Source organism: Callorhinus ursinus, unplaced genomic scaffold (assembly GCF_003265705.2).
Source record: "Callorhinus ursinus isolate GAN/ISIS: 27379988/994484 unplaced genomic scaffold, GSC_fseal_2.0 scaffold25, whole genome shotgun sequence".
NCBI lineage: Eukaryota > Metazoa > Chordata > Mammalia > Carnivora > Otariidae > Callorhinus > Callorhinus ursinus.
This window is the reverse complement of record NW_027397087.1, coordinates 20,228,810-20,244,446: the sequence shown is the minus strand read 5'-3', so window position 1 is coordinate 20,244,446 and position 15,637 is coordinate 20,228,810. Positions and strand designations below refer to the sequence as shown.

At 37.6% G+C, this 15,637-nt stretch overlaps 1 protein-coding gene across 3 annotated transcripts in view; it reads right to left on the bottom strand.

Moving 5' to 3' along the window:
• UNC13C (unc-13 homolog C) overlaps nucleotides 1-15,637 on the bottom strand; it is a 651,156-nt gene that overhangs the window by 305,418 nt on the left and 330,101 nt on the right. For all 3 annotated transcript variants that reach the window (XM_073877030.1, XM_073877032.1, XM_073877031.1), the window contains 3 exons: nucleotides 10,703-10,771; nucleotides 9,027-9,116; nucleotides 5,657-5,785 (listed from right to left, as the gene is read on the bottom strand). In XM_073877030.1, the coding sequence (XP_073733131.1) occupies nucleotides 5,657-5,785; nucleotides 9,027-9,116; nucleotides 10,703-10,771 (288 nt within the window). The remainder of the gene's footprint in view (nucleotides 1-5,656; nucleotides 5,786-9,026; nucleotides 9,117-10,702; nucleotides 10,772-15,637) is intronic.

Genomic DNA, 15,637 nt, shown 5'->3' with positions numbered 1-15,637 from the left:
CTGAAAGTGAAAAACAGAATGGTTGTATGGGTACAGAACAGCTGAATCAGTCGTTTACCCTTGTGATCGTGTGGGTGAAGTTGCTGGGCCTCACTCTCACTGCCCAGCATCATGGGAGAGGATGATACCACCTATCGGTAGTTCAGGAAAAGATCAAAATTCAAAATTTCAAGTATGCTTTCTCCTGAATGCCTATCACTTTCACATCACTGTAAAGTCAAGAAATCGTAAGGTGAACCATCCTAAGTTGGAGCCCATCTGTATGTGATTTTCCATAAATAGGTAGGTAGGTAATAGGTGGTAGATAGGTAGGTAGGCAGGCAGGCAGGTAGCTAGCTATTCATTCAGCACTATTATATATTAGGCACTAATGTAAGTCTATCTAAGCTCACTTCAAGGAAAAATGAATTTTTTTTAAATAAAATACAAACATTTCAAAGAGACTTGACAAATATTTTTTTCAGACTTGAGAATTTTTGGCCTGTCCTTTCCTGGAGGAGCAGCTATATTAAAAGACAATCTGTAAATCTGAAGGCTGCCTTAGGAGCATGGAAGAACAGCAAGGGAAATTAACTTAATGATCATAATCATATTACTGAGCAAGAAAATATCCATCTTATTAAAGTCCACCTAAGAAGGCCCTCTATTTGTGGGATGGGTAGAACAGGCTCTTTAAAACTCCAAATCTCAAATTTAAATAGAAAAATATCCACTTGAATATATTAAATTGAGAATTTCTTGTGTGTACACTGTGACAAAGATAAAGATAACAGATTGTGAAAAATCTTTGCAATGTCAGAAGCTGACAAAGGACTAAGAGACTCAAGAATATTAACCAGAAAAAAACAAAAATTCTATTTTTTAAAAATAGGCACAAGATATAAACAGGTAATTTATAAAAATGGTCATTCAAAAAGCTAATGAAGTTATGAGAGGATTCTTAAACTCATTATTAATTAAAGAAATATAATTAGAATATTGGGTGAGTTTATAGATTATCTCATGTGTCTTTATGCAAGAGATCAATCACCTATGTCCACACTGCCACATTTGAGTTCTTAGTTATGTTAAATTGAAGGACAAACATATAACTGGGTGATTCAGCCAAGATGAAGGTTATTCCTTGAGTGTGCAGCCAGCCTCTGGTGAGCACACTTCTGTTTTGTTCTTCTAACTACAGCTACTTTGACTTTTCTCTTAAATCTATTTTTCATTTTTATTCCAAGCACTATTTTTATATGATTCTTCAAAAACCCCTTTGGAGAGAGAAAGTATGCTTCCACATTTAAATAATCAGAATTATACTGTGTCTAACAACCCTGAAATTCTTGGTTTTTTAGTTTCAAGCATTACTTCATCTAAAGAGAACTCAGATAAAAGAGACATAGCATGAATATTAAAAATATATCTTGATGAAGAAACTATGACATGAAGAGGCTCAGTAGTGTATCCAAAGCTACAAAAATAATAATCAGGAGAGCCAGGATTTGAACTCAAGGGTTTTGACATCAGAGACCATGTTCTTGACCATAGACTTTGAAGTGGAGTCATTAAAAGAGGCTATAAATCGCTAACTTAGTTGTGCTGTTTTTTATAAAATTTGTTTTTTATTAATTAATTACTTTATCAACCTACTCTTTGTCAGGCACAGTGTTGAACACTGGAGCTACAAAGATGAAACTCACAACCTAGTGGAGAAGACAGGCCAAACAGCTATTATATTATTTTGTGCCTACTCAATTTCAGCATGATGAGTGCACTGGTGAGAACATGTCAGGGTATTATGAGAATAGGAACACCTAATTTGGCTGGGAGAGGCCCTAAAAGCTTTCTGAAGAAATAGCCAGATGAGCTAGAATTAGCCATGAAGGGAGTTAGGGGAGGTAAAACAACTCCAGAAAGGTAAAGACAATGCAGACAAAGGCATCATGGAGTTTAGTGCATTGAATCATAGAATGCAAGGTGGAAATGAGGTTGAAATAAGGAAAGACAGAGCTCAGATCTAGGAGGGCCTTTGGATAATGGCAAACTGTTTGGATTTAATCCCATAAGTGAATGGGATTACAGAGTTAAAAATAAGAGAGTCACAAAAACATGGATATATTTTAAATAGTTTGGGTGGCAGGTTGGAAACTGATTTGAAGGTCAATTAGTCAAAATAAGCTAAGTTGTGCTGTGGTGACAAGTAAATCTCCAAATTTCAATGAGTTAATGCAATAATGGATTATTTCTTAAATATCCAGTCTGAAGCTAGCTGAATAGCCCTCCTCCACCCGGTAGCTATACCATCTAGAATGTGGGTACTCCAGGTTACTGCAGCAGAGGAGAGGGGGCTGGAGAAAAGCACTGGAATGTTTTTGCACTGGGACTGGATCAATTTCTCCCATATCTCATCATCAAGGACCCTGTGGTATGACTCAGGACAACTCCAACAGGCTTTAGGCAAGCACTTGAGTGTCTATCACAGAATAGAGCACTCCTTTCTCTCTTGTTTATAATAGACCAAATATACCTATAAATTATTATTGTTTGAGAAAAATTATTGTTTATTCATTTATTCAATTCATTCAACAAATGCTTTCTTGAGCACCTACTATGATCCAGGCATTCACATAAGTATCAAGGGGTCCAACATTGTTCTGGTGGGGAAACTCTTATTTGACTCTCCATTTCCATGATGGTATGTGCAAAAGACGGAGTGACAGAGTAAGTGGAGTAGAAAGTGTATGGGCCAGATCCTGCATCTTATAGGCAATTGTGAGGACTCTGAGTTTGACTGAAAAGAAGGGACTTTCGAACATTCTGTGCAACAGAGAAACATGACTTAAACTTTTCAAAAGGATCATTCTTGCTGCTCTACTGAGAATAGATGTAGGACGGTAGTGTGTAAGCATTGATCTCTATTAAGAAGTTACGTAGTAATCCAAATGAGCAATGGTGATGGCTCAGATCAGGAAGGAAGCATGCAGATGGTGAAAAGTGGTCAGATTCTGGATATATTGTGAAGATAAGGTATTTAGTTTTGAAAATGAAGTCATCAGGATTTGAGGATAATTTAGATATGCGGTGTGAGGAAAAAAGGTCTTGAACTCCCAGGAGAAGAGCACTGCAGTCCACTGAGGTGAGATGAACCTTTATCACTAAAAGTTTTCTGAGATGGTTTCAGAAGGGCTCTAGAGAGTATTAGTTTCCTAAATTATTCAGATCCAATAGGTGCTTCCTTTAGAATTTCGAATGATAACGTTTATAGAAAAGTCTTTTTCTTAGATGGAAAGTTTAGCTCCAAATACTCCATTTTCCCACACTCACAAGATTTCTTATAAAATCTGTATAGATCTCTCTACCTAAAAAGAAAACTGGTTGGCAAACTATAAAAATGTCTTTGTTTTGGGGCGCCTGCCTGGCTCAGTCGTTAAGCGACTGCCTTCGGCTCAGGTCATGATTCCAGGGTCCTGGGCTCGAGCTCCGCATGAGGCTCTCTGCTCAGTGGGGAGCCTGCTTCTCCCTCTCCCACTCCCTCTGCTTGTGTTCCCTCTCTCACTGTGTCTCTCTCTGTCAAATAAATAAATAAAATCTTAAAAAAAAGTCTTTGTTTTTAAGTCTTTGTTTTTAATTTGCTTTAAAAAAAATAAAAAAATAAAGCCAGCTTTAAAAACAAATAAAAAAACAAATAAAGCCAGCTTTAAAAACAGATAAAAAAAACAAATAAAGCCAGCAAATATTAAGCTATGCTAGATTCATTTTGATGTGACACCTCATTTACTTTCTGTTAGGGGCATGTTTGCTTTTGGGACTTGCCCATATTTCTATATCTTTTATAAAAATAAAACTCTTCATGCTATTTATTAGTAATAGTAGTACAGTAGAAAGACACCAAATAAGGTACACCATGTTGGTGATTTGGTTCATCCACTGGGTATGAATTAGTAGAACAGCAGATCATATTTAAGTTGAATTTTGATGAAGGCAGAGAATGGGGGAATATTTTAGACATATAGGACAAATGAATGCATGGATATAGAAGAGGATGGCCAATTCATGAAAATAACAGAATTTAGGGCTCATGCGAGGGGACAGTGGGTTTGGAGTTACAAGGAGTAAGAAATTGAGGCTGGTAAGGTTTGATAAGATCGATTATGAAGTTATATATGGAAAACATACATGCTATAACAAGTTTCAATTTTACCTTTTAGTTAAAATAAAGACAATGATGTTGAAAATGTAAAAGAACTGAAGAGCCTTATAGGAGGAAGATAGTAGAGAATAGACAAAGGGAAGCCATTAGACATCCACCCAATGGAAAAGCATAGTTGAGAGACAATTTAATCATTAGAAATCCAAGAGACCTAAGTTTATGAACTACAGTACATCTAGCAGGAATAATAAGCTAAAGTTATGAACAATTATGTAGTTATACATTGTTTTCTTATAAAATGAGAAACTCCATTTAATTTTTTTCTCCTACTAGGCCTAGGAAGTCAGAAAGTTTTAATACTGTAAGAATCCCAGCTTGAAACCTAGCTTAAAAGAGTCCCACTTGCTTTCATCCAATGTATACGGTCTAGAATCTGCCCCACTCAAGTAACCAAGAAGTTCCAGAGGCAATTGTGAAGTTTTCAGTATCAAGTGGAGTGACTGCTTTCTTCAGGAAAGTGGATAGGCAATAAAGACATATTAAAAAGGCATCCCCAACCATCAGTGTTACAGAAGTGATAGCAATGCATAAATCGTGGGCATTAGAAAACTTCAATGCAAACAAAACGACATATCACATATAAAGAGGGAAGTAGTATTTATGAAATCCCATAACCAACAAAGGATTAGTATCCAGAATCTATTTTAGAATTTGTTTACAAATTCATAAGTAAAAGACAAGCCCATAGAAAAATCAGCAGAGGGTTAATAGGCAATTCACAGAAAATAAAACTGAAGTGTTTATTGAGCATATGTGAAAATATGTTCAAATGGACCACTATGAGTGTTTATCTCTGAAGGAAGAGGAGGGAGGAAAATTCCATTTGGAAAAAGCACAAAGGGAAATGCTGCTCTATGTGTAACATTTAATGCCTTTAGACAATAAAGAGCAGAGCAAATTATTACTAAATGCTAACATTTGGTGATCTGGGTGGCAATCATATGTATGTTTGGTTTGCTTTCTGTATTTTCTTTTGTATTTTTGAAATATTCTTTAATAATAAATTTACATATATGATGATTTTACCATCCTTTATATAAATATTTCCCCATCTATCACTTTTATGAGGTAAAATGATAAGGAGGGCAGTTATGAGTTAGGGGAAGAACATGAGTCAAGTTGGAATCCTAAATTCTAGTCCCAAATCTGCCACTTGACCACTGTGTGACTCTGAGCAAATCACTTAATTGTTCTGAAACTGACTCCTCATCTGAAAAACTTAAAGCAAAAACAAAAACAATAACCCAGTATCTACCTTTACTACATAAAGTTATTTTAAGGAGTGAATTATTTCATGTAAATGAAAGTGATATGATATTCATATGTGAAGAAAAGATAGTGGGAATTCTCAAAACCCACAGTTAATGTGAAATTAATTGAACATATTTTCCCATTTAGTGTCATTCTAAACTTATAGAAACAGACATTAGAAACAAAAAGGAGACATGTATCTTTTCTTACCAGGTCTATTAGCTGAGAATAGAGTTCATGGCAATTGTCAAAAATATACTTGTACGTAGAATCCAGGCAGGCTCTAACACAGTCCTTCACCACCATGCTGGCCTTTGGGGGGCTTTGCAGCTCCAGAACCTGAGAGACAAATTATTTTCTTAAATTCAAAAATAGAAGATTGCAATCCAGTATAAACAACCTCAATAAATGTTTTTATTTGATTTTTCTATGTTCAGGAAAAAAATGTGGTCTTAGCAATGTTTTAAATGTGTAAATATTTACTTTAGCTTCTTGATAATGGATCATAGTTGTGAAAATGATCATAGCTGTAAATATTCAACTAGAAACTCTTAGAGCAACCGATCACATTATTTACCCACCTATACTTTTCAATAATTCAACAATTATTTATCACCTACTATATGCCTGACAATGGTTATATTGCAATGAACAAAAGAAATAAAAATCCCTTTCCTCATGGAGCTAAACAGTAAAATATATTACATGATGATGCACACTGGAAAGAAAAATAAAACAGAGTGGACAGAAAGTGTTTTAGTGGAATTGTATTAACAGAAAGGAGACAATAGTAGGTGAATTTAAAGAAGAGGATGGGCCCAGGGGGAACATTTATATCTAGACTATTTTTACAAACCTTAGCTTTGAGTAAGGTGGGAAGGAAATGGACTGTTTCAGTAGAAGAGCTAAGTGACCTAACTGAATGATCTTTCTTTTTTTCTTTAAGATTTTATTTATTTATTCATGATAGAGAAAGAGGCAGAGGCAGAGGGAGAGGCAGGCTCCCTGCCGAGCAGGGAGACCGTTACGGGACTCGATCCCAGGATCCTGGGACCATGACCTGAGCCAAAGGCAGATGCTTAACCAAGTGAGCCACCCAGGCGTCCCTGAACTATCTTTTAAAAGTTTCCCTTAGGCTGCCTAAGATGGTCTGTAGAAAAAGTAGAAAGACACGTGATGAGAACAGTGCAAGAATTCAGTCAACATAGTGCTTGCACTATGGTGCTAAGCTAGGAGCTGTTTAGAAGAAACCATATTCTGGTTAGTTTGGGAAGGAAGAACTAATAGGATCTGCTGACGGACTGGATGATTGGTGTGAGAGGAAGAGAGCCGTTGGGACCCCATGGTTTTAGCCTGAGTAACTGGTACAATGGAGGAGCAAAGCTGTGCACAGGAAATCAGGAACTCGGTTTCAGACAAGTGAAGAATGAACAGGTTATTATGCACAAAAACAGATTTCAAGTAGACATTTGGATATATGAGTTTACACTCATGAAGCTGTCTGGGGCTCGAGATACAAATTTAGAAATTATTAGCTTAGGGGCGCCTGGGTGACTTAGTCTTTAAGTGTCTGCCTTCGGCTCGGGTCATGATCCCGGGGTCCTGGGATCGAGTCCCGCCTCGGGCTCCCTGCTCAGTGGGAAGCCTGCTTCTCCCTCTCCCACTCCCCCTGCTTGTGTTCCTGCTCTCGCTCTCTGTCAAATTAAAAAAGAAAAAACAAAAAAAACTTAAAAAAAAAACACAATTTGTCATTTCTTGTAAAGTTAATCATACATTTATCAAATGACTCAGGAACCTTGCTTCAAGACAAGTGAAAGCTTCCATTTATACTAATATGTACATAAGTATTTTTAAGTTTTATTTATAACCCAAACCAGGAACAACTCAAATGCCTGCAGTGTATACATAACCAAGGATTACTACTCATCAAAAAAAAAAGGAACAGACAGCTGATACACTCAATAAGATGGATGAATTTCCATGTGTCATGCTATATAGTGTATTATTTCATTTACATGATGTTCTGGAAAAGGCAAAACTATAGGCGGACAACAACAGATCGGTGGTCACCAAGGGCTGGGAGAGAGGTTGAGTATAAGGGAGCAGCCCAAGTGGATTCTGGAGGACTATGGAACTGTTTTATATGTTGACTGGAGTGGTGATTATACTCTACACCAAAACTCATTGATCAGTACAACGAAGGAATGAATTTTACTGTCTGTAATGAGAGAAGAAAATGGGAGGATGAAATTTGTTCAAAAGATACTAGGAGATTAGAAATTGGGAAGAAAACATAAAGAGGATGATTTTGAGGAGTTTCGGTATTAAAGGAAAAGAGGAATTAGGGTATAGCAGTTGGAGAAGGAAGGGGAGTGGATCACTGAAGAGAGAGGGGAGGACTGATGCACCAAGGTTTTCGTACTCAAGAGGGGATGAAGTCAATTGCACAGGTGGAAGAGATGGCCTTTTCTAGGAGAACAGACAGCTAATCAGTAGTAATTAGAAAAGAAGGAAGAGTATATGGACACAGATGCAGGTATGTAGATAGATGGGGTGGGTGGGAGGACATGTGGTCTGAGTTGGAGGAAGCTCTCCAGCCTTCGTTTCTGTTTTGCCACAGTGCTGATGACAGGCATCGCCTGTCAATAACGGAACATCTCCCTCTGAGCCTGGTTGGAGGCTCACTCTCATTCTCTACACACTGTTCCGGCAGCTGCTGCCAAGAGATCAGAATGGATAGAAATTCTCTTTATCCCAGTCACCCAATTTAACTCAGATTTTAAGCCAAATGAATTTTACCTGAACTTTAAAAAATCTAAATGATTGCTGATAGAGTATGACTTTGTTTTCTGTCTCTCATATTACACAGTACCATTTTTAGTGCTTCTAGTGAAAACAATCATGGGCAACTGAAAATTATATATTTTTTTCTGTACAGGAATTTTCTGAATAAACATCATAAAAGATCAAAACTTTTTTAGCCCATAGCCTGACAAGTAGTTTTAGGAAACACTTTACATGAATTGTCCTGCTAGCCAAATTATGATTGCAGAGAATTTGCTGTTAAAGCAGAAGAGATAGATCTAAAAAGAAACGTCTGCATAGTTTGGTAGATGGCAGTTAGTTATACTAATGATTTAAGCAATCAAATCTATTCCTATATAGTCATTTCCGGGGCTGAAAACAAGAGTTGCCACAACTGGGGCAAGCTTAAAAGAATCAGCTACTCTCTTGGGATGAAAAAAGTCAGTAAGCCATCGGAGTTGAAACTAAAATAAGAAGTCAACTCATTTCCATTTAGCATTCTTACGGATTTTTTTTTTTTAGTAAGTGCCATGTTTATTTAAGATGGATTTAATTTAAAACTACATTTGAGCCAAATGTATCAAAATATTTTAGGTGTTTAGGATAATCCCTTTCAAACACCTTAGACTGGAGGATTCACTTAGCACTGGAAAAGTCATCACAGAATCATTGCTGGGGTTGAACGGCAGCGATCAAGAGATGAGTAAAACCCAGACTTTCATGGGGAACGAATGTGTTATGTCACACCAGGATAGCGACAAATAAAATAAGGTACCTTCATCCTAAAAAAGGTGATACTTGTTAGCAGGTCAACAGTTGATTTCAGGTCTTGCAACCGTTCAGCGTTGCTGGCAGGAAAGTTTTCCTTGTTAATTAAGAAATAGAAAATGGGTAAATTATCAGCCTTAAGCTTGTGATGGGAAAATAAACTAAAACTAACTTTCTGGGAAGGAAAATGGGAAGTGAACTGTGTAAAACTATAAAAATATCCCGATAGTATTCTTACAACATTTTATCATAAAACATTATAAAAAGTAAACAATTTGGAAATATTCTCTTCTTAGTCTTGGAAAGCCACATCCTTCTATTTATTTCCACAGTGCAATAAAAATATACAAAATAGTATCATACATGTAGTGTTATCATTCATCTTTGTTCATATAATAGTTTTGCTACTAAAAGTGGAGGGGACAGCACATACTTGGAAATATTGTTTGTAATTTTCTCAAGATAGGTAATTTTTCCTAAAAAACTTTGGGAACTTTTACATGTGCTACATTTAGAGTCACAAAGAAACTCTTAAAAGTTAAAAGAAAAATCAGATTACATGGCAGCGTCTCTCCTGGAAGTACTGTGGATTTCAACAAGTTTGTTAGTGTGATTTGGTGGAAATGTGATATAAAAATAAAAATGTTCAGAACTTTGTAGAGGGAAGGTATAATTATGAAAATGTTTGATCTAAGGAACAAATTTTCACATTGAGAAATTTCTCATTTTAACTTGCTTTCAGATTGGCTTTTTAAAGAGCAATCAGAAAAACCACAGGTAATTTTTAAATATTCACAAACTCACACAGAGTTATAGTGCCCAAACAATGACAAATGAGGTGGCCTCCAGGCCCTTTTGGCCTCCAAACACCTTTTTCATTGCCTGCATAGCAGTTGTCTTCTACCAGTGTTGGCCCCAGTTCCAACAGGAAGGGTGAATTTGACAAAATGTGGTTTTATAATTTCCAGAAATATGCAATTAAGATATCCATCAATCATGAACTTAAACATGAATGCAGAAGATCTACATATGTGCAGATATGAAATGTTTGAATTATTAAATAAAGAATGCAACAGTTATTACTACAGATTTTTTTGTAAATAAAATTTATAACTAAATGTTTTGTAAATATGTATATTTACATACACACATACATGAATATAATTGTGTGTGTGTGTGTGTGTGTGTGTGTATTTTGTGTGTTTCACCTGGAGGTGAAGTATAGAAGAGCTGACAAGAACTCTGGACAGCTTCAAAAGAGTACATTGTACTGATCTAGAAAGAGTGAATTAAGCAGTGAGTCCAAGTAGGCATCTTAAAAGCTGGGGAAATATTAGCAGGATAACTCAGCAACAAAGGGTGAGCTTTCAGGATGAGGACTCTGCCACGTGTCTACCTCATGAATTAGCTGCCCCTCAATCTGACTGCTATTATAAAAATTATAAAATTAAAGCTACACATAGCACATGTTACTAATGTAGGCTTATGTGGGGCAAGGTCCCTGAACAAAGGACTGCAGCTTGCTTACTTAGGGGACTTTTTTTCCAGTGTGACAGAACCTGAGATACCAACACCAGTATTTTTACTTTCCCATTACATAGTGGATGATTTTTTACAGTACGACAAGAAAGCATCTCAGTCAAACATGACATTTTACCCTCAGGCAGATAATTTTGTACATACCCTATACTTTGACAGGTCAATCCTTAAAGAGTTATGCAATTGGTCCAGTAGTTTTATGAATTTTTCCCTCTGTACAAAGCAAACACAAAATAGGAGAATGGAAATAAATGGTCATTCTAAATGTAGTCCTCCCAACAACTCTGAGTTATTGTTCTCATTCTATAGAAAGGAAGGTTCAAAGATGTCAATGATTATCTAAGATGACAGAGCTGGTATATGACATAACAGTGCTTCAAATGCAGATCTCTTTGACGCCAAATCCAGGCTCTTGCCAATAAGCCACAAGGCCTCTCTGTGATGAATAAGAAAGTATCCAGAAAGTTGTGTACTTCAGGAAGAGTGCAGACAACTGAAATGCCACTGTACTAATTCACAACACTATGAGTCAGCAAGAAAAAACATGACCCACCCCTCTTCCTAGCCCCACACACCACAGCACCTCCCCAGAAAGAAATGACTGTGTTTTTTTTAAGTTTCTCCTACCTATGGAAGTGGGAATAGCTATTGTTCTCATCAAGAACAATTTCAAAAAGCATTTTCCTTTTGGTGACAAGCACAGACTTCATAATCTGAAACTATCAATCACCTTTAAAGTATGTTTATGATTTAGTGCTTTAAAAAAAGTATAAAATATCAAGCCAAAAAAGTTATTGATGCTTCCCCCTGAGGCAGTATCAAGGGTGGACTGACCCCTTCATAGGCTGTGAAGATAAGAATAAGGAGTTTGCTCATAAGTGGAAGGATGAGTTGTGTTGATTAAGTTAGATAAGATAAAAACATCAAAATCACAAATTTTATAGGACAGACAATCCCTCATTCTGAGTCTCAGATTTGTAATCAAAAATGAAAAAAAAAATATGGGAGTGTAAGTAAGTAACATTAAAGATCTCAGCCTACATTACTATTCTGTAAATAACAAATTGCACTTCAGAAGATAGTGGGCAAAACAGAAACTTTCCTAATACTTTCACGTATAAGGTGGATTTATGGGGTTATAACTCATCCCTTGAAGTCCCTGATTTTGATGAAGTGAGCTGAATATTAACAGAAGTTGATGAATTGTTCCTAAGTTGAAACTCCAATTTTCTGAATAAACTGCCCTTATTAGTTTCATACATCAGACAATAAAGCTTGATATTACCTCTGTGTTAATCCCCTGCAGAGCCAATGAAGGAGCTTAAGAAATGAATCTTGCCTTCAACATACTTGCCACCTTTTTAGGCAGAGAAGACTCTTTGGTAAAGCTATTGAAAAATACAGATGAGTTGAAGGTCTTAGATTTTTCTCACTCTTCATCATACCTTCCCAGGGGAAGAGGTGAACTATGCCGTCCTTTTATTAACCCCCATCCCGCAGCCACCTGGATAAGTAGCTCTCAATCAAAATAGAAAAATTTAAGAGCCACTACCATCATCAGTTTAGGCCACAGCAAAGTGAATTGTAAAAGTTAACACGTTCATGTCATGTCTTGGAATGCTTTATCTGACCTCTGTGACTGGTACAAATCATCAAGACAGCTGACATGACCCTAGTCCTCCATGCTAATGCCCAAATCACTGGGCCTCTTATATCCACGGGGACTGACTGTTCTGGTTGTCTGCTTGATATCCATTTTTCCATTCTTCCTTACTAAGAGAGCCTCATGAGTCATAAGTGTCCATTATGAAATACCGACCTTCCCAGACCTCTTTTCTTTTAGCAATGGCCATGCAGTAGGACTTTGGCTAATGAGATATATATAGTTTATTAGAGGGGATGGACTCAGCTAGCATATTGTCAACGAATTATTATTTGAAAAGATTCTAAAGGAGAGTTTGGCAAACACCGCTGTGTTAGTGTTTGCTATGTAATTCTTTGCCAGGCTTTTCTCCGGGTTTCTCTCCTTTCTCCCACCTGAAACTCAGACTAGACACAAGAAGGGAAAACAGCCGTGGGACCGTCAGATGAAAAGCTAAACAAGCGATGATGCCTGGGGCGGGGCAGAAAGCTGAGAGCCCCCACGCTTCCCTTTAGCCCTGTCTGTCCACCCTTTCAAAAACTTAACAATCCTGAGCAGCCACACTAGCCCTGAATTCCTTATTACCTTTGGACTTGGGTTACATAGGAAAAAAAAAATTTACTTAAGTTTGTTAAGTTTGTTTCACGCAGCCGAAAAGAATTCTGACTGATACCGATCACACATGTGGTCTTCCTACCTAAATCTTCAGTGCCCAGCTGGAAAATTTACATTCAAGGAACACAGAAAAAAGTGGAGAAAACTGCCAGGCTTGTTGTTGCTAAATCCCAGACAGTATCAGATGACATGAAATTAAAAGTGTGCTGACTGAATTTTCATAGAGATTCTTTAAACAGGACAGCTTGAAATTTAATTTTATTTATCATATTTGTATTTACGTAGAGTGAGATTGCCTTTGCAAGAGTGGAGGAGGCCTATTTCCTGCACCGTGTGACTTGAGGAATAACAGAAGACTGGCTGATTAAAAAGTGATTCTCCTGCAGGGGCGTGCCCACAACATCTGAACCCGCCCTGTCACTCAGTTCTTCCTGTCAGGTAAGGTCTACACATGCCTGGGATTTGGTAGCAGCCACATCAATCATAAAGCGGCTGTCAAGTTATCAAAAACTTAGGTTTGATTAGTTGATAAGAATAACTCTAGACCAGGGGTCAGAAAATTGGAAAGAGCCAGGCAGTAAATATTTTCAGCTTTGTCGCCTGTCACAACTATTAAACTCTGCCACTGCAGCACAGTAGCTCCCAGAGACGGTATAGAAACCAAGGGCATGGCTGGTCTCCAAGCAAGTTTTGTTTCTTGGACAGTGAAATTTGAATGTCATATAATTTTCATGTGTCATAATGATGAGGGAACAGAAGGCAAGCTGAGGACAATGCAGAAGCTGACACCCCACACCACCACCACCACCCCCTGCCATGGGATATATGTGACATTCCTCAGGCACTTCTGGCTGCCCTAAAGGAAAAACAGATAGTTAACTTATAGAGATCACAATCCTACAAGACAGGGGTCTCCCTCAGTTTACAAATGTCTTAGCAATCTACAAGAACAAAGCATTCCTATCATCAATAACCTAGCTTCCAGAAGGAAATGTAGATATAATTAAATGTCTTTATAACCTGCAGCCCATCATCGACAGATACTTGAGGTGGGCAGAGTGGAGTGTTCCTCCAGGAAGTTCCCAACTATCTTAAAGGTAATGCCTTACTAGAGAGGGTAAACAACCTTAACTTGACAATGGTTAAGGCCTCTGGTATCCTGTGAGTCTTCTTTAGCATATGAAAGTTTTTTCAGAAACCTCCCTTTTTCCTTACCGCCCCCAACCCCATCGTATATAATCGCCACTGCCCACAGCCCCGGGCACAGCTCTTTCCGCCCACAGGTCCTGTCTCTGTACTTTAATAAACCACCATTTTGCACCAAAGACATCTCAAGAATTCTTTCTTGGTCGTTGCTCCGGATTTCACCCCACTGAACCTCACCTATATTCCAAAGCCCCGTCAGTAAAACGATAGTCTTCTTTTGATATTTTTTAACCGTTTAAAATGTGGAGACCATTCTTATCTCTGGGACCCATACAAAATCAGCTGGGGGGCTCGTTGTGGCCCAAGAGCACAGGGGAGATTTTGAGGAGGGGGAGGCAGTTGTTACCCCACAAGTGCATTCAAATCAACAAGAAATGTCAGTGTATTGCCCTGGGATCCTGGGAACTGTAGAAGGGAAAGTCTTCATAAGGAAGGGGTGTGAAAGCCTCTGCATCAGCCTCTGCTTCTCTCTTCCGTTTCTTTGTTTCTCAGTATCTCAGGCCAGAAGCAGGGGCCAATTTAAGTTGAAGCTGACGACACTTCAGCCCTGGGGGCCCTCACTTACTTCAGCTTCCCCAGGAAGAACTCTAGCTATGTGTTCACATGATCTCAGGGTTTCGTAAACGTTGTAAAAATAGGATAAAAATTATTCTGACTTGGACCAGCTAACTGTAAGTACTTTGTTTTCCGGAACATATCAAAAGCAGTAATTCATTAAGAAGAACAGAACATTTCAAACAGAAATTATACATAACCTATTTTGATATTTTTTGATAATTTAATCATGGGAACATACTGGAAATTGGTCTACATTTCTTGTTGATTTGAGATTAATACTGATATCAACAGATATCATAAAATTATAAAATGTCACTACAATGATGGTGTCAGTGACAAACTAATAAATGTAATCAATTCAAGGAGTACTTAAGCAGTTACTTCGTAGGCAAGCTGGAAAAGCCCTGAGATGGTACTCTTCGCTGACCTAGAGAGCCTCAACATCTCCCTCAGTTTGACTGAAATTTAGAAACAGGTTTCTTCCTGACTCTAGGCCCTGATTTCTCTCTCCCTCTCTCTCTTTTTTTTAGAGCATTCTCTTTAAAAAAACACTTATACTTGTAAATTCTTTCTCTGCTCCTTTGAAATGTAAACCGTTTTTTGAAATGTAAATCTCTTTAAAAGCCTCTTGTCAGGTTGCTTTACAACCCAGGAATGTCTTCCTCAAGTACTTGGGAGCTCTCAAAGGGATAGTATCTGCATCTCCCAGCCTCTCTGGAGAGGGTAGGAGACTAATTTTGGTGGATGTAAAGTAGCAAGCACAGATAGCCTCATTACAGAAAAAGATATTTTCACACCCAAGAATAAGTTAATGCGCTGGACACATGCCACTGATCAACCTTCCCCTTAATATCCTCAGGTATTTTTTTCGCCAGCTTATTCCAGCTCTTAAAAACTCTGTTTAAAAAAAAAAAAACAAAACAACAAAAAAACTGTTTTAGTACGTCTAAGCTCACAGTGAGCCATAGCTTCTCTCACTACGGTAACAGCCTCAAATTGTTTTCATTGCCTGTTTAACTCTCTGGTGCAATTTTTGCTTTGAAATCACATATGAAAGA